General features: G+C 48.0%; 3 protein-coding genes across 3 annotated transcripts; all 3 read left to right on the top strand.

Moving 5' to 3' along the window:
• The first annotated feature begins 698 nt into the window (after positions 1 to 698).
• On the top strand, positions 699 to 2,364 carry LOC141027382 (uncharacterized). The gene is made up of 3 exons (XM_073504388.1): positions 699 to 1,205; positions 1,347 to 1,641; positions 2,324 to 2,364. The coding sequence occupies exons 1-3, from the start codon at positions 699 to 701 to the stop codon at positions 2,362 to 2,364; spliced, it is 843 nt and encodes a 280-aa protein (XP_073360489.1).
• Positions 2,365 to 5,475: 3,111 nt separating this feature from the next.
• LOC109784196 (uncharacterized) lies at positions 5,476 to 9,187 on the top strand. Its single transcript, XM_020342797.4, has 4 exons — positions 5,476 to 6,056; positions 6,362 to 6,645; positions 7,394 to 7,611; positions 8,415 to 9,187. The coding sequence occupies exons 1-4, from the start codon at positions 5,758 to 5,760 to the stop codon at positions 8,964 to 8,966; spliced, it is 1,353 nt and encodes a 450-aa protein (XP_020198386.2). The 5' UTR covers positions 5,476 to 5,757; the 3' UTR covers positions 8,967 to 9,187.
• Positions 9,188 to 12,907: 3,720 nt separating this feature from the next.
• On the top strand, positions 12,908 to 13,444 carry LOC109773101 (uncharacterized). The gene has a single exon (XM_020324900.1). It carries the CDS (start codon positions 12,908 to 12,910, stop codon positions 13,442 to 13,444), a length of 537 nt encoding a protein of 178 aa, XP_020180489.1.
• The last annotated feature ends 13,517 nt before the right edge of the window (positions 13,445 to 26,961 follow it).

Here is a 26,961-nt window from a genome sequence, read left to right as displayed (position 1 = left end):
CTCATCATTAAAGTAACTTTCAACATAAATTTGGGCTCATATTTCTCATTTGAATAGTGCATAAATAATTTACATTTTCATAATATAACATAAAATACACTAAAAAACATTTTCATAACTCAGCCCAAAACCTATCAGTGTTATATATTAACTTAACTGGCCCAACAAATAAATTCACCCAAAAGGAAAACCATTTTCTACTACCATAGATATAGAGTCAAACCAGGCCGTAGCCTGGAGGCGAAATTGGTGAGCTTTCTAAAATTCATGAACTTTTTTTCTTAAAATTCATGATCTTTTTCAACTTCATGAATTTTTTCAATAAGAATCTAAAAATATTCATCTGTAGAAAAAACACAGGGTTTTTTCTGTTCGAGACAGAGCCTTTTTTGTTTTATTAGGGGTGTTCGAGACAGAGCCGCGTGGCCATCGATTCATGATGGGCGACACTCTTGTTGGAAGTTGATCTTGGCATGCGGGCCGCTGGATGGAATTCCTAGGCCCAAAAGCCCGCAAACCCACCTGCTGACGGCTTCTTGAAATACTCGGCCTTGGCGCCCGAACATAACCGTCTTGACCAACAGCTTTCGCTTCTCATCCTCTCCCCGTCGCCGACTCGCCGGAGCGCCAAGAAACCAAGAACCCGCCGTCACCATCCCCACCTATCCTTCCCTGCTCTCCAGAGGCGCCGGCGACCGATGGATCAGTTCCATCACGGCCACCACGTGCGGCTGCGCAGCCCCGTGCGCGGCGCGTACCTGCACGCCGACGAGGACGGCCACGGCGTCTCCCTCCACGGCCGCCGGGATTCGATGAACGTGGCCTGGGCGGTCCATCTGGTCGAGGGTGACGACGTGCACTACCTTCACCTCCACAGCGCCGCCTACGGCCGCTACCTCGCCGCCTCCGCGACCGCGCCGGCGCCGCTCGGCCACCGCGGGCTCCGCGTCGAGCAGCGCAACTACAACCATACGGATGAGACCGCACTCGTTTGGCTGGCCATCCTGTCGGACTCCGGGGACGAGGTCCTGCTCCAGCACTTCAACGGCCGCTTCCTCCGCGCCAACGGGAGGTACCTCCCCTGGAACGACGGCGCCAGCGTCGATTACATCAGCGACATCCATCGAGTCAGCACGATGATGCACTGGGCCGTGGAGCACGTCCCCGCGAGGGAGGCCATGCCTCCCCTTCCACCTCCGACTGGGGTGAGTCCGTGTCCGCCATGCCCGCTTCTTGATTCTTCCCGAGTTAATTTCAGTCGCAGACGCAGATATCGCAAATTCTTGGCTCTGTTCTTGCCGAATTTGCGCCTTCTTTGGCTTCCCCATCTCAAGTTCGTATTGCAGCTTCCCTTCCCCGCCGCCATGGTGCCGTCGCGGGTGATCACGTACGCGTGGAGGAGCTTCCACGGGGACCTCCTCGCCAGCGGCACCATCGTGTTCAGGGGGAGATCCGTGTTCTGCCTCAGGGAGGAGCTGGCCAGGCGGCTGGGCCTGGGCGTGGGCCTCCTTGCAAACTTGGGCGCCGACGACATCGTCATGTGCCTCCCCACACGTGATGCCCGGCTTTTCCCGCTCGTCGTCGACCTGCCCAACAGCCGCCAGAGCCTCCACATCGCCATCGCCATCACCGAGACGCCCAGTGAGAGCCCCTCCATGCATACCCTCAACTTCCTGCTCTTCTCCTTTGACAAGAAACTCTTATTTGCAGCAGTCTTGATCTTGTCCGGATGTTTTTTGGGGTTTCAGTCATTTAAGTTGAGTGCTCATCTGCCCGTGCTTGGAAAACAGTGTTCGAAATTACGTAGTAGTCTGAAAAACTTTTGCTACTAATCTGTTTCAGGGATGAATCTGAACTGCTGTAGGATTATACTCCTAGACATCAGTAAAAGTTGCTGAATCAAGTCAGTAGGTGTTCAACAGGCACGGCATTATGCTAGAAGGCTGTCTGAAGCTAGTTGTTTGTTGGGGTGAAATCATTTCATAAGTCAAAAATCCACACTGAACCTTGGTATTGCAACTATTGTGCTTTGATTCAGATGATTCAGTTCTTCAATTTAATACCATACGCCGCTAGTGGAAAACTTCTGAAGTTGAAAACCCAAGTTCGGTCTGCCTAGTTCAGCTTCATAGAGAAGATTATTTCTGTTTTTTAGCCTACTGTAACCGTAACGCTTGGGCAAAATTCAGGTTCTGTTCCACAACACATTACATTGTTTTGAGGTTTTGTACTTCAGCTTTCCTTTTGATCTTCTTATTTAAACTTGTCGCGGTATCTGTGAAACCTCATGCCTAACTTCTTAACTATTTTTCTGCTAATTCAGCCCACGCGGCGATGCGGTATGCGGATGTCGATGCAGAGTAGAGAGATACCAGAGCCAGGACCCCTAGCTAGAAGTCGCCTTCAAAAGCGTCGCCGCCTCGGATACGATGACATTAGAACCCAGTTCCTTCCGTTGAGATATGGGTTCAGGAAAACCCAGCATTTGTTGTGTTTCTGCTAGCTAAACTTTGGTTTGTTCTTCAGACAGTATATAAGAAACATATTTGCGTTGGCATCACGGTTCTAATATTCAGAAACTGTTTGATCAGTGGTATGGCGACATTAGTCTGTAGTGTGTTGACAATGGGCACTATTTAACCGTTGCTACCTGCATTTCTCTTAGATGAAGCATCTGGTGTTGACACAAATGTGGTGGTTCTTGCAGTGACTTGAGCACTTGAGTTTCGTTATTCTGCTGAAAGTTTCAGTCCAACAGCAGAAAATGATATGTGTTTTGACAAAGATTGAATTATGAACATGGCGATGCTGATGCGTCCGGACGCTCTGCCTATAAATTTCAATCATTTTCACTAGCACCTATAATTCTGAACATGGTGATGCTAATGCACCTATATTTACTCAACTGAAAGCAAAAATTGAAAATGCAGGCGACTTGTTGCATTTTGCTGCGCGCCTGGTGTTCCTTGCATTGTTATTTGGTTTAGCATGTTCTAAATCTTCTGAATAACATGTGAACAAAATTAAGGTTTTATCCATAACACTATAAGAATGCAAGTTTCTGCAGATTACATTGTCCACATGCTTTGTACTACATCAGCTGACTTTTTGTCCAAAAAAAAAAGAATTTTTTATCTGCAGCAATAGTTGTATAATAACTTTTGCTAAGAACTCGCGGATCATTTTTTGCTTGCTTCTTGTTTTTCTCACATGTTTGAATTTGGATTGAACACGGAAAGGCCACAGGGGCTGCAAAAACCACGTGGATTTCGTCGTCATATTTTGTGTTCCATTTTCAACAGATTGACTACAATTTGGTTGAAATTTTGGACAGTTGAAGGATAGTGTACTTACTAGAAGCGGTGGCATGTTCTCGTTGGTAATGATCGCATCATTAAAAAATTACCACAAGGATGGCATCAACATAAACACCACACTAAACTAAATGTTCCAAATAATATTTTTTGGAAATTTTAGTGAGTCATAGTGGTGAAAATTTTACCATTTTACAAGATGAATTTAGAAATTAAAATGATTCTAAAAGGTGATCATCATTAAAAAAATGCCATGAAATGACATTCAACATTAACACCACATGAATTTTTTAAATACAATTTGGTTCAATTATATTCAAAAAATTCAAACATGATTTTAGCATAATATCACACAACTAAATTTATTTTCAGTACATAAACATAATAAAAAAATCAAACAACTTAGAAAGCACTGAGGATAAAGAAAATGACTGATAACATAATTAGGCCAATTACGCACAGGAAAACATTATAAAACACTCTCATCCTTAAAGTAATTTTCAACATAATTTTGGGCTCATATTTCTTATTTAAACAGTCCATAATAATATTCATTTTCTTAATATAGTACAAAATACACTGAAAAACTTTTTCATAACTTGGCCCAAAACCTATTGGTGGCATATTAACTTTCTGGCCCAGCAGATAAATCATCCAAAGGACAAAATCATTTTTCTGCGGCCTAATTCAACTTTTTTTTAGGTCAGCAACCTAAGTCAACCTGGGCCGTAGCCCGAACTCGAAATTGGTCTATTTTGCGACCAAAGGCCTGCCAGCATTCCCGCGTAGTTCTCGTCCATCCGATCTGATCAGATGGTCTCCGCCATGCCTTAGTGGTAAAAATTTCATATCTTTTATAGGTTAGTGCAAGTAAGGTTATGCAAACAGCGAGGCTATGTTTGGCTCAAATCAAAATATCATATCTTTGCTTTAGTGGATCGCTGGTAGTAACATACTCCCTTTGTCCAAAATAAGTGTCATTTATTTAATACCATTTGGTACTAAATCAGAACACTTATTTTGAGATGGAGTGAGTATGAACGGATGGGAAAAGAGTACATGTAATCTCATAAATTATGGCTTTAAAAAGCTAAAACGTTATTGTTCATAAAGTTCCATACAAAATCATAGCCCCCCCCCCCCCCCCCCCACAAAAAAAAACGTACGTAACAAATTAAACCAAAGCTACACCCTCGTGGAAAAGCTTACACAGACTCTAGCAGGCACCGCTCCTGAGCGCGAGCGCGAGGTGGAGCACGTCGCTGCCCTTGACCTTGTAGTCCTATGTCGTCTTATTGTCGACCATCGGCTTGCCGGCGAAGATGAGCCTCTGCTAGACGGGCGGGATGCCCTCCTTCTCCTCGACGTGCTCCTTGACCCCGTTGACTGTGTCCGCGGGCTCGACGTCCATCTCGATCTCCTTGCAGGTGAGCGTCTTGACCTTGATGGTGGTGCCGCCGTGGAGGCGGAGCACAAGGTGCATCGTCGACTCCTTCTGCACGTTGTAGTCGGCCAGCGTGTGACCGTCGTCCAGCTGGTGGGATTCCTTCCTTGTCCTGGATCTTGGCCTTGACATTGTCCGCGGTGTCGCTGCTCTCCACCTCCAGCGTGATGGTCTTGCCCGTCAGGGTCTTCATGAAGATCTGCATCATCCCGAGTGAGTTGTGACTTGGGTCGTCGAAGCTTCACCGGGCGGCCAAAAGGCTTGTGCTTCGTTCTCTTCTGGGTTGCTTCCGTTCGACGGGATCGTGTCAGGAGTGTGCGAGTCGATGGGTTCGTGTAGATAGACTATACATAGACTAGCAGGCGGAGGTGCGACGTCACGGACATTTGGCTGAAAATTTCGGCAGCATAACGCGTTGGGAAGAATCCAAATCAATAACAATGACAATGCCATGTTATTCATTCCAAAATTTATCCATGCACGCCAAGTCGGTCAATACACCACACTCGAATGGGTGCCGTCCTGTTGGGCCGCATGGGCCGCTTGTGTTCGTGTGGACACGAGCAGGAGAGAAAGAAAGAGCGCACATCAATTTCTCAACAACAAAAAAGAGCGCACATCACAGCGAGTCGTCAGATCGCCGGACGACGCAAGGCGTACGGACTACGTCCCTCGGCAGTAGATCGATCTATAAGTCAGAGGATCTCGTTCCGACTTTTGCAATCGATCACACCACAAGTACGGAGGACATTTAGCGGCCCCTCGCGCTTCTCCCGGACGCCATCGTTGTCGTCGAGGTCGAGGTAACGACGATGACCTTGTGCAGGCCGAGACCTGCGTGTGGGCTGCAGCCTTGAAGACGGGGTGGAAGCCGCCCTCACCGATGAAGTTGGGGAACTGGGAGTGGACAAGTTCTTCATGACGAACTTTGGGCTCATCTAGGCTGAAGGCGTGCGTGCGTGCAGGCTTATCGCCGCCAGCGTCCGCGATAGGTTCATCATGGTGCGCCGCCTCTCCAAAAGCGAAAACCTGATAAGACTCCCCATTCTCCACACCGGCACACCCCCACCTCTCCCGCCGCCGCGCGCTCAGATGCCAGTCCCCCGTCAGATTTTCCGTCTCCTCCGGCGGCCTGGCGTCGCCGTCTCTCATGACCCACCGTGCCGCCTCTCCTCTACCTCGCGACCTCTCCTCTCTTTCATGGCCTCCGCCCCGCCTTGCTGGTCGCCACCACCGCTTGCACGCCGACCTTTCCCTCTCATGATGGTTCCAGATCTACCCGTCCGTCGTGTTTCCCGGTATGTACGTTCTCATCATCTGATGCCGAATTTTGCGCCTTTAGCTTCTTTTCTTGCTATAGTTTTGGATCTGGATTCTGACCAACTGTGGGTTTTTATCCCTTTTCATTTAATTATCTGCGTGTATATTCGAGAAAAATCCCTTTTAATTATCCTTCGTGTGTTGATTTCTGTAAATAATAAGGCAGGGGGTGTGGGGTCTTATAGTTAATCCCATTCCCACGAAATAAAAGGGGAACCGAAAAAGAATTGATTTTTTTTGTCTGGTGCTCAGATTATTTGCTCTTTATTCTCTTTGGTGATAGATTTCCACCTGGATCTCGGAGCATGACTAGTGGGACAACCTTGCAAGATATGAATACTATAGCCGGCAAACATGATGCATCTTCGAATATTGTGGACATCTCTGGTTGTGATGAAAACGGAAGGAGTGCAACCAATAGAAGGAGCGCATTGGTAGCAAGCGATGGCGAAGAAGATGATGTACTTGACCTGGGAGTTCTTCCAAAAAGCAGACACCGTGATGGTTCTTTATACAGGAACACTCATTCGTGGAAAAGGTTTTATAATGTTGATGACCGTAGTGAGAGTAAGTAAATAATCTCTCTTTACCTATTTCAATTTGTTACAAGCACCTTTTTAAGCTATAGTGTCAACTGATGTGTTCTCAGTTGAAATCATCTGGCTATTTTTCTTTACTTTCCTTACTTTTACAAGTTAAATGTAGATGCATTGGCATTCAGGAGTTGCATTTGTTAGGTTTTGCCCTTTTTGTTGTCACCATGTACCGTACAGAAATATGTTCATAAACTTGCATTTTTAGCACATATTTTTGTACCATGAGCGTTGAAGTAGGTTTAGTTGCTCCCAAGTATGCAAGATGGAAAATTATGATTTTTTTTATTATATAGACTGTGATGTTATCTACCATCAAAATAAAAAATAAACAACTTACAATAAGACTTCTAGAAAGTGAAACAATAGAATATTTTCATCAAGGGCTGAATTGACTTGTTTTAGTAATTCTTGGGGTAGACATAACCAATAATAAGTTTAGGGGGTTATGAAATAACCTGGGAGGGTGAAATGGACCTTTACTTGCTAACATGATGAAATGTTACCCGCTTTTTCTTTGGGTTTCCTAAAACAAAAACCTTTGATGGAGTGATATTCATAGTAAAAAGAACATCGATAATTTTCATTTGGATGAAAAGGAAACTTCCAATAGGGCCATGGAATCCTCTAGTGACACGCTTACTTTTTGTATGACGACTATTTTTTTTTCCTGTATTGTTTTCCATTACAATTTAACTTATTTCTTTACTTTTTTTATGAAGCTCGGCTACCAGATCCCACAGATTGCGACATCAGCAATGGAGAATGCATTCGGCATCAACCTAATCGCGTGTTACAAATTTTCTCATTAAAGTTGGCTGAACTTGTGGATCTTGGCCCAGTAGAGTTGTATGGATACATAGCAGTGCGGGATGGTCTGGATACATTGCGTAATTATGTTGTCAATATAAGCAGGGATGATCCCATCATTGTGAAGCAGGTGCGAATCCATACTTACCTACGATTATTTCAAGCAATAAGTCTACTTAATAACCCCCTCAAGTATAAAACAATGTATTTGTCCCCTTGAAGCATTCCATATGGTATAAAGTACCCACTGGGGAAGTTCTCACAATCCAAAATACCTGACTTATGTCAAATCTATTCATTTCACATTGTAAGGCCAAACCTACTGTATGGTGTATGCATGGAACAGCAAGCACTCTCAAGTCTTGTGATTTATCTGTACAGACGTATCAGAATGGTAGTTTGGATTGTTTAGGCCACCATTACACCAAGTTTATATTGTGGAAAGGTGATTTACTATGAGAAACTTATAAATTATGGAACTGAGTGAGTATATCATGTATTCCAAACAAAATCAAACAGAATAGTTCGGGCTCTTAGTTGCTACTTAACACACCAGCATGAATCATTGCATCACCATTAAGTCATTTTGTTTTCTCTTCTCATTTCGACATGCTTATGTAAAAATTGGGATCTGAACAATGTCAAATAAATACCGAGGGCCAATTTCCCCTCCCAAACACTGGTGTACACTATGTAACCAGTCAGTTTGATATGTGGCAAAGATGTTGGTCAGCAATTGTAAAGTATTACAAAATTAATGTTGCAAGTAAAACAGCTTAGAGAAGTACACCCTCTGTTCCTAAATGTAAGATGTGTTTTGGTAGTTCAATTTGAATTGCCAAAACGTCTTACATTTAGAAACAGAGGTAGTATAAAGCTTTAGTTGTTTCTTACTTCCATATGAAGAGCTACTAAACAGTAACAAATTTGTAGGGTTCTCTCATCGGCATGGCTGGCCCTAAGCGAGAGATAGATTTGATTTCCACTATTCTAGTGGAATATGACATGCGGATCAAGGTAGGTGAGGAAGAAAGGGATGATTACCAGCTGATTGATGGTGTAACAGACATAGACGACCAGGACCTAAGGAATTGTGCATTGAAATGTCGCATCCAAGGCGACTGTGGTGCGGTTGACTTAACCATAGCACGTGTTGATAACGCAGTCATGGCGAATATTGAAGTTGCTGTGTCAGAAGTGCAGAGCAGTTTTGATCTGCGCTTGCGTTGTTTTATCGGTGGTTATAACGAAGGAATTCGGCTCTTCAAGGGTACAATTGGTGAGTCACGTCATTTAAAGAGGTCTGTGGTTGCTGTAAAGAATGGTTCCACTCTGGTTTTGAAGTTCAAGGTGGCCTCGAAGTCATCCGATTCAGTGGAGGACTGTTGTCCCTTCATGGCAGGCACGCATGGACTTGATACTCGACAGATAAAGACTGGTTTTGGGTTGATCTCAGTGAAGGTGACTTGGTCGACTCTCCCGTAGGCTTATTGCAGGGCTTGAATAAAGTTTGTCGAAAAGTGGTGTCTAAGGAATGGGCCAAGACCCGGTCAACAGTCTAGAGTGAATCGATCGTGGACACTGTTGAACTATTTAGAGTATCTTTACATGTTTCTGGTTAACATGTTTCAGTACTATTACCTGACAATCCTATCCATTTGGAGTACACTGGTTTTGGTATCTGTACATAGTGTTGTTCGTTCTCAGTAAGAGCATCTCAGTCGTTTTTTGACTATTTGGAGGGCAAAAAACGGCTCCAGCAACTTCTTTTTTAAGAACCACCAAACTTTGTTATTCATAGTTCACAAAACTGGGAAAATAACTGTGATCATGAGACATGTCTACCACAATCTAAAGAATCAGAAAGCTTGGCTAGTAAATGGGCTTCTGTATTCAAGGCCTGACACTCAAAAACAAAAACTACAATTAAATTTGGTTGTCCTTAACTTAATCTCAGCTACAATCAGACCATGAATACCAGTGCAGCATATGTTGATATCATTAGCCACCTGCTTAGAATCAGTAGCCACTAGAAAATTGTTTAGTAGAAGATCATCCGCCAAAGATAGAGTTTCCCTGCAAGCGATACCTCTAGAGTTGAAACTTCTCTCATGCCATGAATTACTGGCGTACATGATCCCAAGTAATTTCCAGAAGAGTCCATGCATACAGCCACCGCAGTGCCTCCTATACCAGATCTAACAAAATCTGTGTCAGTATGAATTTGATGAAGTCCCTCTTCGGCCAAAACAGTTGCCCCAAAACCAAAAGTTGCTGAATTTTATTTTGGGTTGCCCTAATGCAGGGCACAAGTATTTTATATTTTGGGTATGACTGCGGCACATTAGAACCCAGTTCCTTCCACTGAGAAATGGGTTTAGGAAAACCAAGCAGTTGTTGTGTTTCTACTAGCTAAACTTGGTTTGTTCTCCAGACAGTATAATAAGAAACCTATTTGCGTTGGCATCACGGTTCTAATATTCCGAAACTGTTTGATCAGTGGTGCAGTGACATTAGTCTGTAATGTGTTCGACAATGGACACTACTTCAACGTTGCCACCTGCATTTCTCTTAGTCTTAGATGAAGCATCTGGTGTTGGCACAGATGTGGTGTCTTAGATGAAACTCTGCTGAAAGTTTGAGTCCATCAGCAGAAAATGAATTTGTGTTTTCACAAAGGTTGAATTCTGAACATGGTGATGCTGATGCGGCCGGACACTCAGCCTATAAGTTTCAGTCATTTTCATTAGCACCTATCATTCTGAATATGGCGATGCTAATACACCCATGTTTACTCAGAAAATGAAAATGCAGGCGACTTGCTGCATTTTGCTGCGCACCTGGAGTATATTTGGTTTAGCACATGTCGTAAATCTTCTGAATAACATGCGAACAAAATTCAGGTTTGATCCCATATAACACTACAAGAATGCTAGTTTCTGCAGATTACGTTGTTCGCATGCTTTGTACATCAGCTGACTTTTGTTTAATAAAATTAAGAGATTTTTTATCTACTGCAATAGTTGTATAACAACTTTCGGTAAGCAATTGCGGAGCGTCTTTTGCTTGCTTCTTGTTTTTCTCTCACATGTTTGAGTTTGGATGGAACACAGAAAGGTTGCAGGGGTTGTAAAAGTCACGTGGATTTCGTCGTCAAATTTTGTGTTCCATTTTCAACAGATTGGCTACAGTGTACTTACTAGAATAGTGTACTTACTAGAAGCTGTTGCGCGACTTGCCGCGCCGTTTTTGGAACAAGTGTTTGTTCAGTGTTGGACTGCTTACATTCGAGACTGTAACTTTTATGGACCGGCTTCTTGTGTAGAGGTCAGCTCCCTTTTTGATGAAATTTTAACCAGGGAAAAGAATATTCGCCTCGTAAACTTATCTCTAATCACTTGACAAAGAACTTACCAACTGTAGCTAGTTTATACTCCCTCCGTCGTAAAATAAGTGTCTAAACTTTGTACTAACTTTAGTACAAAGTTATAATAAAGTTGAGACACTTATTTTGAGACGGAGGGAGTATCAGTAGTAGAGCGAGTCACACTCTATTATACTTATTCTGGAGCGAGCTAGTTTAGAGAATCGACCATAATTTCATCAACGCCATTCTAGTTCTACAGTGCATTCAATAAGACAAAATGCAACATCAGAAAACATTAATTTTGCCCGTTAGGCATGTCGGCCAAACATATTGTGCCGCATGGTGCGGTGTGGAAAACCAAACCACACGAAAATTAACATTTCCTTAAGGTGGCATGTGCTTGTTGATAATGATCGCATCATTAAAAAGATACCACAAGGATGCCATCAACATAAACACCACACTAAACTAAATTTTTCAAATAATATTTTTTTGAAAATTTAGTGAATGAGTAATAATGGTGAATATATCATTTTACAAGATGAATTTTCACATTAAAATGATGCTAAAAGGCGATCATCATTAAAAAATTGCCATGAAATGACATTTTTAACATTAATGCCACATGAATTTTTAATATAATTTCCAATTGGTTCAACCGTATTCAAAAATTAAAACATGATTTTTAGCATAATACTAGATTTATTTTCAATGCATAAACATAAAGAGAACTGAAACAACTTAGAAAGCACTAAAGATAAATAAAATGATTGATACCATAATTAGGTCCATTATAACCCATGGAAAAACGTTATAAAATTATCTCATCATTAAAGTAACTTTCAACATAAATTTAGGCTAATATTTCTCATTTGAATAGTGCATAAATAATTTACATTTTCATAATATAGCAGAAAATACACTGAAAAACATTTTCATAACTCAGCACAAAATCTGTTGGTGTTATATATTAACTTAACTGGCCCAACAAATAAATTCACCCAAAAGAAAAACCATTTTCTGCGACCATAGATATAGAGTCAACCAGGCTGTAGCCTGGAGGCGAAATTGGTCCATTCTATTTTTTGGGATCAAAATTGGTCCATTCTACGACTGAATGCCGGACAGCATTCCCGCGTGGTTCTCGTCCGTCCGATCCAGTCGGACGGTCAGCGCCGTGCCTTATAGCGGTAAAAATTGCATATATTCAAACGGCGAGGCAACGTTTGGCTCAATACAAATTTTCATATCTTTGATTTAGTGGATTGGTGGTAAAAATATATGAACGGTGGGAAAAGATTATTGTGCAGACAACTGTTGTGATTGTACGTACATGTAACCTCAAACATTATTGCTTTAAAAGAGACTCAAACATTGTTCAAAAAGTTCCAACCAAAATCTTATAGACACACAAAATTGTACGCAAGAAATCAAACCAAAGTGTTGAATATATGGTTTGTTCATGTATAATGTATAGCCTGGCCCACCTCCTACTCTTTGTATAGTTGAGGTTGTGGCCCACCTTATACTCCATATATACGTGCGCTATGCACCGATCAATACATCATGAAGCATTGCCAAAACTCTCGTTTCCAACATGGTATCATATCTAAGATCCTAACCCTAACTCGTGCGCCGCCGCCGCCGCCACCACCCACCGCCGTCGCCGCCACGATCCCACGCCGCCACGACCGCCGCCCCTGTGTGCGCCGCCGCCCCCGCTTCCGCCTCCACTCTGCCGCGCCGCCCTTCGGGCCGCGCCTCCACCCCTCGGCCGCGCCGCTCCCCCGCGAGACGTCGCCACCCCCATCCCCTCATGGCCTCCCCCGGCTCCTCTGGCACCACCCGCGGCCGTCGCACCAACCCCTTCGAAGGTCCCGATCCCGTCGTCATCCGCGACCTCAACATCCTCGCCCGGGTTCCCGTCGTCCTCGACCACCTCACCTCCACGTACTATGCATGGAAGACGTACTTCTCCCTTGTGTTTCGGGAGTACAACATCCGGGATCACATCGATGGTTCCATGGACTCCCGCTTCATGAAGGACGATTAGGAGTGGATGTCCATCGACGCCACTCTCATCCGTTGGTTCTACACCACCATCTCGAAGGACCTCTTCCACACGGTGGTCTCCGCCGACGATGATGCTCACGCCGTTTGGACCAAGCTCAACGGCCTCTTCACCGACAACGCGCTCCAACGCAAGGTTTTCTTGCACGGCGAGTTTTTTGGGTGCCAGCAGCTCGACACGTCTGTTGACGATTACTGCATGCGCCTCAAGAAGCTTGTTGACGAGCTCCGTGACCTTGGTGAGACGGTCTCCGACGAGCTCCTCCTCAGCACCCTCATCGCCGGCCTGAACGACGATTTCGGGAACGCCGCCTCCAACATCCCCCTCATCACCAACCCAACGTTCCCGAAGATCGTTGCGTACCTGAAGTTGGAGGAGCGGAGGATGCGGATGTCACGCACCCAGGCCAACCACACCGCCCTTACCGCCGGTACCCGCGGTGGTGCGCCGCCCACCGCCCCGCTGAGGCCCGCTCCGGGCCCCTTCCAGGCGTCGCCGCCGCCCGGGTTCCCGTACCCGCAGTAGCTGTCGGCCCCGCCGCAGCCCCCCGCCAAGCAGCAGCAGCAGCGCCGCGGGGGCCGCCGTGGACGAGGCGGCCGCAAGCAGCAGCAGCAGTTCCCACCGGCGCCCTGGCAGGCCGGCCAGAACCCCTGAACCAGGGTTGTGCATGCGTACTCCATGCCTGTACCGCGTGCCCCCGTTCCGGGCCTCTTTGGCGCCCGCCCAGCCGCTCATCGGGCGCTTCATGCGGCCCCTCAGCCGTATCCGCCCGTGCCGCTCTACGGCCCCTCCGCGGCCTATGGGCTGCCTTCGGCCGGTGGGTTCGTGGCGCCACCGCCTCAGTCGGCGTCGTCCGCCCCGGCTCTTCCGCCGGCGCCTTGGGACCCCGCGCTCCTAGCGGCCCTCCACACCGCCCCCACGCCGCAGCAGTACACTGGCGGTGGCGACTGGTATATGGACACCGGAGCCACGGCTCACATGGCCGCCAACCCCGGTAACCTTCTTGCCGCTCACCCCGTTCACACCGCTGCTCGCATTACCGTGGGTGACGGTTCTTCCATGCCTATTACTCATGTCGGCCATGCTGCTTTTCCTTCTAACTCCATGTCGTTATATCTTTCTAACGTACTTGTCTCTCCTGACATCATTAAAAAGCTTGTTTCCGTTCGTTCTCTTACACGTGAAAATCCTGTTACCGTTGAATTTGACATGTTTGGCTTTTCTGTTAAGGATGCCCGTACCCGGATGGTGCTCCACCAATGTGACAGCCACGACGAGCTCTACCCGGTCCACTCATCCACCTCCTCTGTCGCTGCACCCATGGCGCTTTCCGTCGGAGTGGACCTTTGGCACGCCCGTCTCGGTCATCCCAACACCACTTGTGACGCCCCCGATTTGACCGTACACTAATCATGCACGCAAATGTGTACGATCAAGATCAGGGACTCACGGGAAGATATCACAACACAACTCTAAAACATAAATAAGTCATACAAGCATTATAATACAAGCCAGGGGCCTCGAGGGCTCGAATACAAGTGCTCGATCATAGACGAGTCAGCGGAAGCAACAATATCTGAGTACATACATAAGTTAAACAGGTTTGCCTTAAGAAGGCTAGCACAAAAGTAGCAACGATCGAAAAGGCAAGGCCTCCTGCCTGGGACCTCCTAACTACTCCTCGAAGCCGAACTCCATGTAGCATCATCCTCGGGATCTCTAGCTCCTGGACTCCAGCATCTGGTTGCGACAATCAGGTATAGAAAGGGGAAAAGAGGGAGAAAAGCAACCGTGAGTACTCATCCAAAGTACTCGCAAGCAAGGATCTACACTACATATGCATGGGTATATGTGTAAAGGGCCATATCAGTGGACTGAACTGCAGAATGCCAGAATATGAGGGGGATAGCTAGTCCTGTCGAAGACTACGCTTCTGGCCATCTCCATCTTGCAGCATGTAGAAGAGAGTAGATTGAAGTCCTCCAAGTAGCATCGCATAGCATAATCCTACCCGGCGATCCCCTCCTCGTCGCCCTGTTAGAGAGCGATCACCGGGTTATATCTGGCACTTGGAAGGGTGTGTTTTATCAAGTATCCAGTTCTAGTTGTCATAAGGTCAAGGTACAACTCCGGGTCGTCCTTTTACCGAGGGACACGGCTATTCGAATAGATAAACTTCCCTGCAGGGGTGCACCACATAACCCAACACGCTCGATCCCATTTGGCCAGACACACTTTTCTGGGTCATGCCCGGCCTCGGAAGATCAACACGTCGCCGCCCCACCTAAGCACAACAGAGAGGTCAGCACGCCGGTCTAACCCTATGCGCGCAGGGGTCTGGGCCCATCGCCCTATGCACACCTGCACGTTGCGTACGCGGCCGGAAGCAGACCTAGCCTAGTGGCGTTCCAGTCCAATCCGGGGCGCGCCACTCAGTCGCTGACGTCACGAAGGCTTCGGCTGATACCACGACGCCGGGATACCCATAACTACTCCCGCGTAGATGGCTAGTGCGTATAGACCAAATGGCCAGACTCAGATCAAATACCAAGATCTCGTTAAGCGTGTTAAGTATCCGTGAACGCCGACCAGGGCCAGGCCCACCTCTCACCTAGGCGGTCTCAACCTGCCCTGTCGCTCCGCCACAAAGATCCACTTGCGGGTACTCCTACGAGCCGACCCGACTTTAGTCATCACATGTGTCATGTATATAGTATATAAGTATATACCCGTGATCACCGCCCAGGTGATCACGGCCCGATAGTATAGCACAGCAGACGGACAAGAATGTAGGGCCACTGATGGAAAACTAGCATCCTATACTAAGCATGTAGGATTGCAGGTACAGGTATCAACAGTAGTAGCAAGGATAGGCTATGCATCAGGATAGGATATCGAAAAGCAGTAACATGCTACACTACTCTAATGCAAGCAGTATAGAGAAGCATAGGCGATATCTGGTGATCAAGGGGGGGGCTTTCCTGGTTGCTCTGGCAAGTAGGAGGGGTCGTCGACTCCGTAGTCGAACTGGGCAGCAGCAGTGTCGGTCTCGTAGTCTACCGGAGAGAAGAGGGGGAAGAAACAGTAAATACAATGCAAACATAAGCATGACGATGCGTGACATGACAATGAACAGTGCGAGGTGTGTCCTAACGCGACAGTAGGTGGTACCGGCGAAGGGGGGGGACATGCGGGAAGTATTCCCGATGTTTCGCGTTTTCGGACAGACGGACCGGAGGGGGAAAGTTGCAAGTTTGATAGGTTAGGGAGGTGTGGTGGACGAACGGACTGCGTATCCGGATTCGTCTCGTCGTTCCGAGCAACTTTCATGTTGAAAATATTTTAATCCGAGTTACGGATTAAAAGATATGATTTTCTAAAGATTTTATTAATTTCTGGAATTTAATTAATCATTTAAATTAATTCGAAATTTGGATTTATGACATCAGCATGATGTCATGCTGACATCAGCAGTCAACAGGGGTTGACTAAGTCAAACTGACATGGGGGTCCAGTGGGACCCACCTATCATTCACTGTTTAGGTTAATTAGGGTTTAGCTAATTAATTACTGTTTAATTAAATTAAACAGGATTAATTAACTTAATTAATTAATTAAAATTATTTTTATTTTTATTTTCTTTATTTATTTATTTATTAATTTTATTAATTAATTTATTCTTATTATTATTATTAATTTATTTTATTTATTATTTTTATTAATTTATTTATTCTTATTATTATTATATTTATTATTTTTATTTTTATTATTATTTATTATTATTATTTTTATTTATTTTTATTTTTATTATTTATTATTTATTTTTATTTTTATTTTTTTGTATATTCGTTCTGTGGGCTGGGCCCCGTTTGTCATAGGCCCACGGGGTCGGGCCCAGTGGGCAGTGGCTCAGGTGGGGCGAGGCCCACCTGGCAGTGGCCCAGAGGGGGCGATGCGGGTGCGGGTGCGGGTTACGGGCGCGGGCGCGGGCGAACCCGCGAGCACACGCCCGAGGCGTGGCCGCGGCCAAGGCGCGCCGCCGGTGAGCAAGGTGCGGCGGGGCGGGGCCTGCGGCGGCCGAAGGCGGTGGCGCGGCGAGCGAGCGGCGCAGGCGAGGCGCGTCGGCGCGGGGCGACGGGCGCAGCCAGCGGCTGGAGCGGGCGAGCGCGGTGCGTGGCCAGGCGCGGCGGGGGCGCGTCTGGGCGCGCCGGAGCGCGAGCGGGGCGGCGGTGACCGAGAGGAGAGGGGGCGGGCGACGGAGGCCGGTCGACGGGCGTGCGGTTCGGGGCGCGGGCGCGCACCGCGAGCAGGGGCGCAGCACGGGCGGGCGGCACGCACAGGGTGCGGCGAGGCGGGAGCAGACGGGCGCTGGGGGGGCGATGCGCGTACGCGCGTGCGGCGGTGATGCACGGGGCTGGCGGCTGCGGCGGGGTGCGCGCGGGGGCAGAGGAGAAAGGGGGAGGAAGGTGCGGCTCACTGGGGCCGTAGGGAGGTGGCAGCGGTGCGCGGGGGAGGAGATGGAGACGACGGCGATGCGGTGTCGGGGTGCAGGCCGGCGAGGCAGCGCTCCGGCGAGGCGAGGGCGAGGCCGGCGGGGGCGGTCGGCGGCGGTGGCCTCGTCTCGATCCCGTTCTGGATCGGGGGAGGGAGGAGGAGCAGATATTTCGGGGGTGGGGGTGGCTGTCGGTGGGGGGGAGGCTGGGGAGTGGATAAGGGGATAGGGGTGGGCCGGCCGGCTGGGCCTGGGGGGGTTGGCCCAGTTGGGCCAGGTCCAGTGGGGGGCTTTTGTTGTTTTTTTTTGTTCTCTGTTTTGTTTTGCATTTTCTTTTATTTATTTTCTTTCACCTTTTAATCCATTTTAAAATACTTAGGCATTTTCTAAAAAGGAGTTTTCTCCACAATAATTACCAGTGTATTATTTGGCACCCACCGAACATTTTTGTTTTGATGTTTGAAAATTTTTATTGTTTGATTTAATTTTAAATTTGAATTTGACTCCGTTTCGAAATGCTGCGAGGTTAGCAACAGTAACGGAGGTGACGTGGCAAGCTTAGCGTGAGATTACTGTAGCATGATTATCCGGGCGTTACAAATCTCCTCCACTACAAGAAATCTCGTCCCGAGATTTAGGAGGTAGAAGGAAACAGTGTGGGGTATTCTTCGCGCAGACGATCCTCTCGTTCCCAAGTGGCCTCATCTTCAGAATGGTGCGACCACTGGACTTTGAGAAACTTGATCGCCTTCTGACGTGTGCGGCGTTCAGCTTGGTCGAGAATGCGGACCGGATGCTCCTTATAGGAGAGGTCTTGCTGCAATTCGAGCACTTCATGATCCACAGCTCGGATTGGGTCCTTGAAGCAACGGCGGAGCTGTGACACATGGAACACATCGTGAACCTGAGAAAGGTTCGGCGGTAGCTCCAGTTGGTATGCCACTTTTCCACGCCTTTCGAGAATAGTGAATGGGCCAATATAGCGAGGAGCTAGTTTGCCCTTGATCCCGAAGCGGTGAGCACCCTTCATAGGTGTGACTCGAAGATAAGCCTTTTCGCCAGGTTGATAGACCATGTCTTTATGATGACGGTCATACTGACTCTTTTGACGTGACTGAGCAGTCTTGAGATTCTCGCGAATAATGCGGACTTGTTCTTCGGCATCTTGGATAATATCCGGAACGAAGAGTGGACGTTCCCCAGTTTCTGACCAGTTCAGAGGGGTTCGGCACTTTCGTCCATATAACACTTCGAAGGGGGCCATCTTCAGACTAGCTTGATAGCTATTATTATAAGAGAACTCAGCATACGGGAGAGATTCCTCCCATTTCTTGCCGAAGGAAATAACGCAAGCTCGAAGCATGTCTTCAAGAACTTGGTTGACGCGTTCAACTTGTCCTTGCGATTGAGGATGAAACGCAGTACTGAATGACAGATGAGTTCCCATAGCTTCTTGGAAACTTGCCCAGAATCTTGAAGTGAACAAGCTGCCACGGTCTGAACTGATAACCAATGGAATACCGTGGAGTGAAACAATCCTGGACATATAGAGCGTTGCCAGTTGACTAGCAGTGATCGTTTCCTTGACCGCCAGGAAATGTGCAACTTTGGAAAGCCGGTCAATGACGACAAGAATAGCATCATTACCTTTCTGTGACTTGGGAAATCCAGTGACGAAGTCCATCTCAACATGGTCCCATTTCCATTCAGGAATAGAGATAGGTTGCAGAGTTCCAGCAGGCCTTTGATGTTCTGCTTTGATACGACGGCTAACGTCACACTCAGCAACATATCGAGCAATGTCTTGCTTCATATTAGACCACCAGAATCTCTGACGGATGTCTTGGTACATCTTTGTACTACCAGGATGGATACATAGAGGCGTATCATGAGCTTCTTTCATAACTTCCTGTGTCATATCCAGGTTTTTCTCTGCACATGGCACCACTAGGCGGCCCTTGAAGTATAAGGTGCCATCTGCAACAATGGTGAAGAATGAGGGCTTTCCTTCTGCGAGGTAGCGCTTAATCTTGTGGGCTTCAGAGTCATACTTCTGTAGCCTTTTGATGCTGTCCTCGAGATCTGGTTTAGCAACTAGGGTATTGAGGGAACCCTGGGTAACAACGTGGAGGTTCACCTTGCCAAACTCCTTAGGAGGGGGAGCGAGTGCACCCGGAGGAACAATATGGAGGTTCAGCTTCCTGAATTCTTCAACAAGCGAGGGCTGAACTTTATGAATCTGGAGGTGGTTGCAGTAAGACTTGCGGCTCAAGGCATCAGCCATTACATTAGCCTTGCCTGGCGTATAGGAAATACCCAAGTCAAAGTCTGCAACAAGCTCCATCCATCTCTGTTGACGGAGGTTCAGATCTGGCTGAGTAAACAGATACTTCAGACTTTGGTGGTCAGTGAAGATCTCGCAACGATTACCGAGAAGGTAATGTCGCCACTGCTTCAGCGCATGAATGACAGCAGCAAGTTCGAGGTCGTGAACTGGGTAGTTCTCTTCGTGAGGGCGCAATTGCCGAGAGGCATAAGCAATCACTTTGCGGTCTTGCATTAGGACACAGCCTAATCCTTGACGGGAAGCGTCGCAGTAAATGACAAAGTCCTTCTTAGTATCAGGTGGAGCTAGAACTGGAGCAGAAGTCAACTTGTCTTTGAGTGCCTGGAAACTCTCCTGACATTTGTCTGTCCATTGGAACTTGACGCCCTTATGTAACAGGTTAGTCAGAGGCCTGGCGATCTTGGAGAAGTTCTCGACGAATCGACGGCAATAGCTGGCGAGACCGAGAAAACTTCTGACTTGCTTAACGTTCTTGGGAGGAGTCCAATCAAGAATAGCCTGAACTCGCTCGGGGTTGACGGCAATACCATCCTTAGAGATGACATGCCCAAGATAGGTTACTTCCGGTAGCCAGAATTCACATTTGGAGAACTTGGCATATAGTTGATACTCTCGTAGCTTTTCCAGCACAAGTCGAAGATGTTCAGCATGTTCTTCTTCGTTCTTGGAAAATACCAGGATATCATCCAGATAAACCACGACGAACTTGTCGAGGTAATCCATGAATATATAGTTCATCAGACGAGAGAAGGTGGCTGGAGCATTGGTTAAACCGAAAGACATGACGGTGTACTCGTATGAACCATAGCGAGTCACGAAGGCGGTCTTTGGGATATCCTCTTCGCGAACACGGATCTGGTGGTAGCCCAACCTCAAGTCGAGCTTAGAGAACACTGACGAACCCGCCAGTTGATCATACAGATCATTGATCCGAGGAAGGGGGTATTTATTCTGAATGGTAGCTTGGTTTATAGGACGGTAGTCTTGAACTAACCGGTTTGTCCCATCCTTCTTCTTGACAAAGAGAGAAGGTGCTCCCCAAGGAGAGCAACTTGGGCGAATGAATCCTTTGCGAAGAGATTTGTCGATTTCCTCCTTAAGCTCAAGGAGTTCATGCGGCGACATTTTGTAGGGTCGCTTGGCTATAGGAGTGGTGCCTGGTTTCAAGTCGATGATGAATTCGACAGCTCTAGCAGGGGGAATCCCCGGAAGTTCTTCAGGGAAGACGTCGAGGAATTCACGCGCGACGGGAATGTTTTCAATGCCCTCGAGTGGTGCAGCGTTCAATGCATTCAATGCATAGAGCCTTGCCTCGGCATTTTGCACCAGATGGGCTTGGTAAGTAACTATCTCATCTGAAGGGTGTAGCAGATGGACGGTCTTAGTGGCGCAAACTATAGAAGCAGTATGCGCTTTCAACCAATCCATACCCAAAATGAGGTCGATGTTAGACGACTTCAAGATAATGGGAGAGGCATAGAATTCCAGCCCTTCGATTTCCACGGGGACATCGATGCCAACCAGGGAGGTTTGACACTGTCCCACGGGGGTTTTGACCAATACAGAGGTGTTCATCTCCTCACATTTAACGTCGTGCTTGTATGCAAAATCTTCTGACATGAATGAATGCGATGCACCTGTATCAAATAAAACGGATGCTGGTACTGAATTTACGAGGAGTGTACCCATCACAGTAGCAGGCTGGTCTTGAGCTTCGTTGAGATCAACGTGGTTGGCATGAGCACGACCATAAGACTTAGCATTGTTGTTGCGGGGCTGATTGTTACCACGGCCAGTTGCTGGAAGGGCCAGTTGATTCTGGTTCTGGTTGCATTCTCTAGCACGGTGTCCTGGTTGACAACACCTGAAGCACAAGCCATTATTCGGAGTGGGAACAGGAGCTTGGGATGGTGGAGCTGGAAGTCTTGACTGCCTAGATGGTGGTGGAGGCAGACGAGGTGCAGCATAGGTCTGCCTTGGGGCAGATGCATTTGGATGGTACATGCTGTTCAGGATCCATATCTTACGCTTCTGTGCGGGCGAGCCCGAAGATGAGCCCGTGTCACGGTTGCGCCTGTGAGAGCTCTGGTATTCCTGCAGACCAGTTTCGACATTGATGGCCTTGTTCACCAAGGTGGCGAAATCAGCAAAGTCATGCACTAGAAGTGCGAGCTTGATGTCAGCATGAAGGCCATCACGGAACTTCTCCTGCATGCGTGCATCAGTGGCAATGTCTTCTTCAGCATAGCGGGACAAGTCCAGAAACTCCCGCTGATAAGCTTCGACAGTTTTGTTGCCTTGGGTGAGGTTGCGGAACTCACGCTTCTTCCGGTCCATGACTCCTTGAGGAATGAAGCGGGCACGAAAAGCAGCTTGGAAGTCTGGCCATGTGATGATTGTTCCAGCTGGCAGAGTACGCCTGTGGCTGTCCCACCATTGAGCTGCGGGTCCCTTCAAGAAGAAGGAAGCAAAGGTGACATAGCTGGCAGGGGCTACATCAGCAGACTCCATCTCATAGGTGATGTCACGGAGCCAGTCATCAGCATCCAGAGGCTGAGTTGAGCTGCGGTAGATGGTTGGGTTGAGGCGTATGAAATCTTGAAGAGTCACTTGGGCTGGCTGCTGGTTCATATTGGGGCGAGGAAACTGAGCCATCATATTTTCCATGAACTGGCGGTTCAGTTCAAATTGTTGGATCATACCAGCCATGTACTCAGGTGGTGGTGGGGCATTGCCACCACGACCACGACCACCTGGTCTAACCATCCTGCTAATATATAACAGGGGTAGTTCAGCATTTGAGAAACATTTGCAAAGACAAGAATCATTCATGATGAAACATGCATAACGAGAGGAGCAAGATAGCTACTACATAGTAGTTGGCATAACTTACAAAAGGGGTCATGCATAGAGTTCAGTACACAGAGTTCAGTACATAGACTAAAACATCATAGGCGGCACACAGGCTCGCGGCGAATGCATCTAACACTACAAGCAAGCCTACATCAGTCCCAAGAGGTACTGTGGAGGTAATCGTAGCCCGACAGCTGGTAGTGAGGCAACGGATAGCCCTCCACGTCAGCAGACTGGGGGCCACGGATACTCAGGTGTAGAGCCCGACGCTCAGGTGGCAGAAGAGGACCAAGTGCGGGAGAGTAGCCTCCCACCTCTGGCCAACCGACACCGTGGGGCATCACGGTCCTGGCTGGGTAGATCGCAGTACGCGGTACCTGTCCAGATCGGACAAAGGGGTGCAGCAGCGTCAGGGCACGGTAAAGGTGCTGTCGGGTGGTGTACATCTCGTGACGAAGAGCTCGGTTAGCTCGATCCAGCCCATCAGCATGCAGAACCAGGTTCTGATGGTAGAAGGGCTCTCGGGTGACAATGGAGTAGGCAGCAGTATAGTATCCCTCCGCACCAACATCAGATGCGATAGCAATGTGCCTGAAAGGGGAGGTGTCCAACTCCCGATACTCTCCACGAAGACGTGTCAGAGCAGCATAGGCAGCATCGTGGACAGCCATATCGATGGTCACACCAACACCATGTGCGGTGTGCAGCACAGTAGTGGAGTCATACTCCCGAGAGTAGAGGTGGACGATGGCACGGTACTGCTCCTGGTTAAAATCCTGGTACTCCTCGTAGACGGTGTACTCAGGGTGCCAGCGATAACCCAGATAGGGCATCATCTCAGCTAGCACCGCAGGTGATCCCGAGGCACCAATGGCCGTCGTGTGGCGAACGACCTGCCTCGTGGGTTCCATCTGAAAGCAAAGACGTTTCAAAGGAGTCAAATGACAGTGTGTGAATTGTTCAAAATACTATTCTAAGAAACAACTATGGCTTATCCAACTTTGGGGTGAATGCGGTCACGGGATCCTAGTGTTAGAGTTAGTAAATTCGTTTAACCCGAGTAGAAGAGAGCTCAGAGTCCCAGAGTAAAGGTCGAGGAGTAAAAGATCCTAGTACCACCCAATGGCGACGTGGGCCCGTAAGACACACAGCCATGTTAGTAAAAGTTTTGGAATGTCTAGACTCGACTTCGGCCAAGGAGTGTGGAAAGGGGGATTCCTACAGGCAGTCGGCTCTGATACCAACTTGTGACGCCCCCGATTTGACCGCACACTAATCATGCACGCAAATGTGTACGATCAAGATCAGGGACTCACGGGAAGATATCACAACACAACTCTAAAACATAAATAAGTCATACAAGCATTATAATACAAGCCAGGGGCCTCGAGGGCTCGAATACAAGTGCTCGATCATAGACGAGTCAACGGAAGCAACAATATCTGAGTACATACATAAGTTAAACAGGTTTGCCTTAAGAAGGCTAGCACAAAAGTAGCAACGATCGAAAAGGCAAGGCCTCCTGCCTGGGACCTCCTAACTACTCCTCGAAGCCGAACTCCATGTAGCATCATCCTCGGGATCTCTAGCTCCTGGACTCCAGCATCTGGTTGCGACAATCAGGTATAGAAAGGGGAAAAGAGGGAGAAAAGCAACCGTGAGTACTCATCCAAAGTACTCGCAAGCAAGGAGCTACACTACATATGCATGGGTATATGTGTAAAGGGCCATATCAGTGGACTGAACTGCAGAATGCCAGAATATGAGGGGGATAGCTAGTCCTGTCGAAGACTACGCTTCTGGCCATCTCCATCTTGCAGCATGTAGAAGAGAGTAGATTGAAGTCCTCCAAGTAGCATCGCATAGCATAATCCTACCCGGCGATCCCCTCCTCGTCGCCCTGTTAGAGAGCGATCACCGGGTTATATCTGGCACTTGGAAGGGTGTGTTTTATCAAGTATCCAGTTCTAGTTGTCATAAGGTCAAGGTACAACTCCGGGTCGTCCTTTTACCGAGGGACACGGCTATTCGAATAGATAAACTTCCCTGCAGGGGTGCACCACATAACCCAACACGCTCGATCCCATTTGGCCAGACACACTTTTCTGGGTCATGCCCGGCCTCGGAAGATCAACACGTCGCCGCCCCACCTAAGCACAACAGAGAGGTCAGCACGCCGGTCTAACCCTATGCGCGCAGGGGTCTGGGCCCATCCCCTATGCACACCTGCACGTTGCGTACGCGACCGGAAGCAGACCTAGCCTAGTGGCGTTCCAGTCCAATCCGGCGCGCGCCACTCAGTCGCTGACGTCACGAAGGCTTCGGCTGATACCACGACGCCGGGATACCCATAACTACTCCCGCGTAGATGGCTAGTGCGTATAGACCAAATGGCCAGACTCAGATCAAATACCAAGATCTCGTTAAGCGTGTTAAGTATCCGCGAACGCCGACCAGGGCCAGGCCCACCTCTCACCTAGGCGGTCTCAACCTGCCCTGTCGCTCCGCCACAAAGATCCACTTGCGGGTACTCCTACGAGCCGACCCGACTTTAGTCATCACATGTGTCATGTATATAGTATATAAGTATATACCCGTGATCACCGCCCAGGTGATCACGGCCCGATAGTATAGCACAGCAGACGGACAAGAATGTAGGGCCACTGATGGAAAACTAGCATCCTATACTAAGCATGTAGGATTGCAGGTACAGGTATCAACAGTAGTAGCAAGGATAGGCTATGCATCAGGATAGGATATCGAAAAGCAGTAACATGCTACATTACTCTAATGCAAGCAGTATAGAGAAGCATAGGCGATATCTGGTGATCAAGGGGGGGGCTTGCCTGGTTGCTCTGGCAAGTAGGAGGGGTCGTCGACTCCGTAGTCGAACTGGGCACCAGCAGTGTCGGTCTCGTAGTCTACCGGAGAGAAGAGGGGGAAGAAACAGTAAATACAATGCAAACATAAGCATGACGATGCGTGACATGACAATGAACAGTGCGAGGTGTGTCCTAACGCGACAGTAGGTGGTACCGGCGAAGGGGGGGGACATCCGGGAAGTATTCCCGATGTTTCGCGTTTTCGGACAGACGGACCGGAGGGGGAAAGTTGCGAGTTCGATAGGTTAGGGAGGTGTGGTGGACGAACGGACTGCGTATCCGGATTCGTCTCGTCGTTCCGAGCAACTTTCATGTTGAAAATATTTTAATCCGAGTTACGGATTAAAAGATATGATTTTCTAAAGATTTTATTAATTTCTGGAATTTAATTAATCATTTAAATTAATTCGAAATTTGGATTTATGACATCAGCATGATGTCATGCTGACATCAGCAGTCAACAGGGGTTGACTAAGTCAAACTGACATGTGGGTCCAGTGGGACCCACCTGTCATTCACTGTTTAGGTTAATTAGGGTTTAGCTAATTAATTACTGTTTAATTAAATTAAACAGGATTAATTAACTTAATTAATTAATTAAAATTATTTTATTTTTATTTTCTTTATTTATTTATTTATTAATTTTTATTAATTAATTTATTATTATTATTATTATTAATTTATTTTATTTATTATTTTTATTAATTTATTTATTCTTATTATTATTATATTTATTATTATTATTATTATTATTATTTTTATTTATTTTTATTTTTATTATTTATTATTTATTATTTATTTTTATTTTTATTTTTATTTTTTTGTATATTCGTTCTGTGGGCTGGGCCCCGTTTGTCATAGGCCCACGGGGTCGGGCCCAGTGGGCAGTGGCTCAGGTGGGGCGAGGCCCACCTGGCAGTGGCCCAGAGGGGGCGATGCGGGTGCGGGTGCGGGTTACGGGCGCGGGCGCGGGCGAACCCGCGAGGGCTCGCGAGCACACGCCCGAGGCGTGGCCGCGGCCAAGGCGCGCCGCCGGTGAGCAAGGTGCGGCGGGGCGGGGCGACGGGCGCAGCCAGCGGCTGGAGCGGCCGGAGCGCGAGCGGGGCGGCGGTGACCGAGAGGAGAGGGGGCGGGCGACGGAGGCCGGTCGACGGGCGTGCGGTTCGGGGCGAGGGCGCGCACCGCGAGCAGGGGCGCAGCACGGGCGGGCGGCACGCACAGGGTGCGGCGAGGCGGGAGCAGACGGGCGCTGGGGGGCGATGCGCGTACGCGCGTGCGGCGGTGATGCACGGGGCTGGCGGCAGCGGCGGGGTGCGCGCGGGGGCAGAGGAGAAAGGGGGGAGGAAGGTGCGGCTCACTGGGGCCGTAGGGAGGTGGCAGCGGTGCGCGGGGAGGAGACGGAGACGACGGCGATGCGGTGTCGGGGTGCAGGCCGGCGAGGTAGCGCTCCGGCGAGGCGAGGGCGAGG

Source organism: Aegilops tauschii, chromosome 7 (assembly GCF_002575655.3).
Source record: "Aegilops tauschii subsp. strangulata cultivar AL8/78 chromosome 7, Aet v6.0, whole genome shotgun sequence".
In the NCBI taxonomy this organism is placed as follows: Eukaryota; Viridiplantae; Streptophyta; class Magnoliopsida; order Poales; family Poaceae; genus Aegilops; species Aegilops tauschii.
This window is presented reverse-complemented; position numbering and strand designations above follow the sequence as displayed.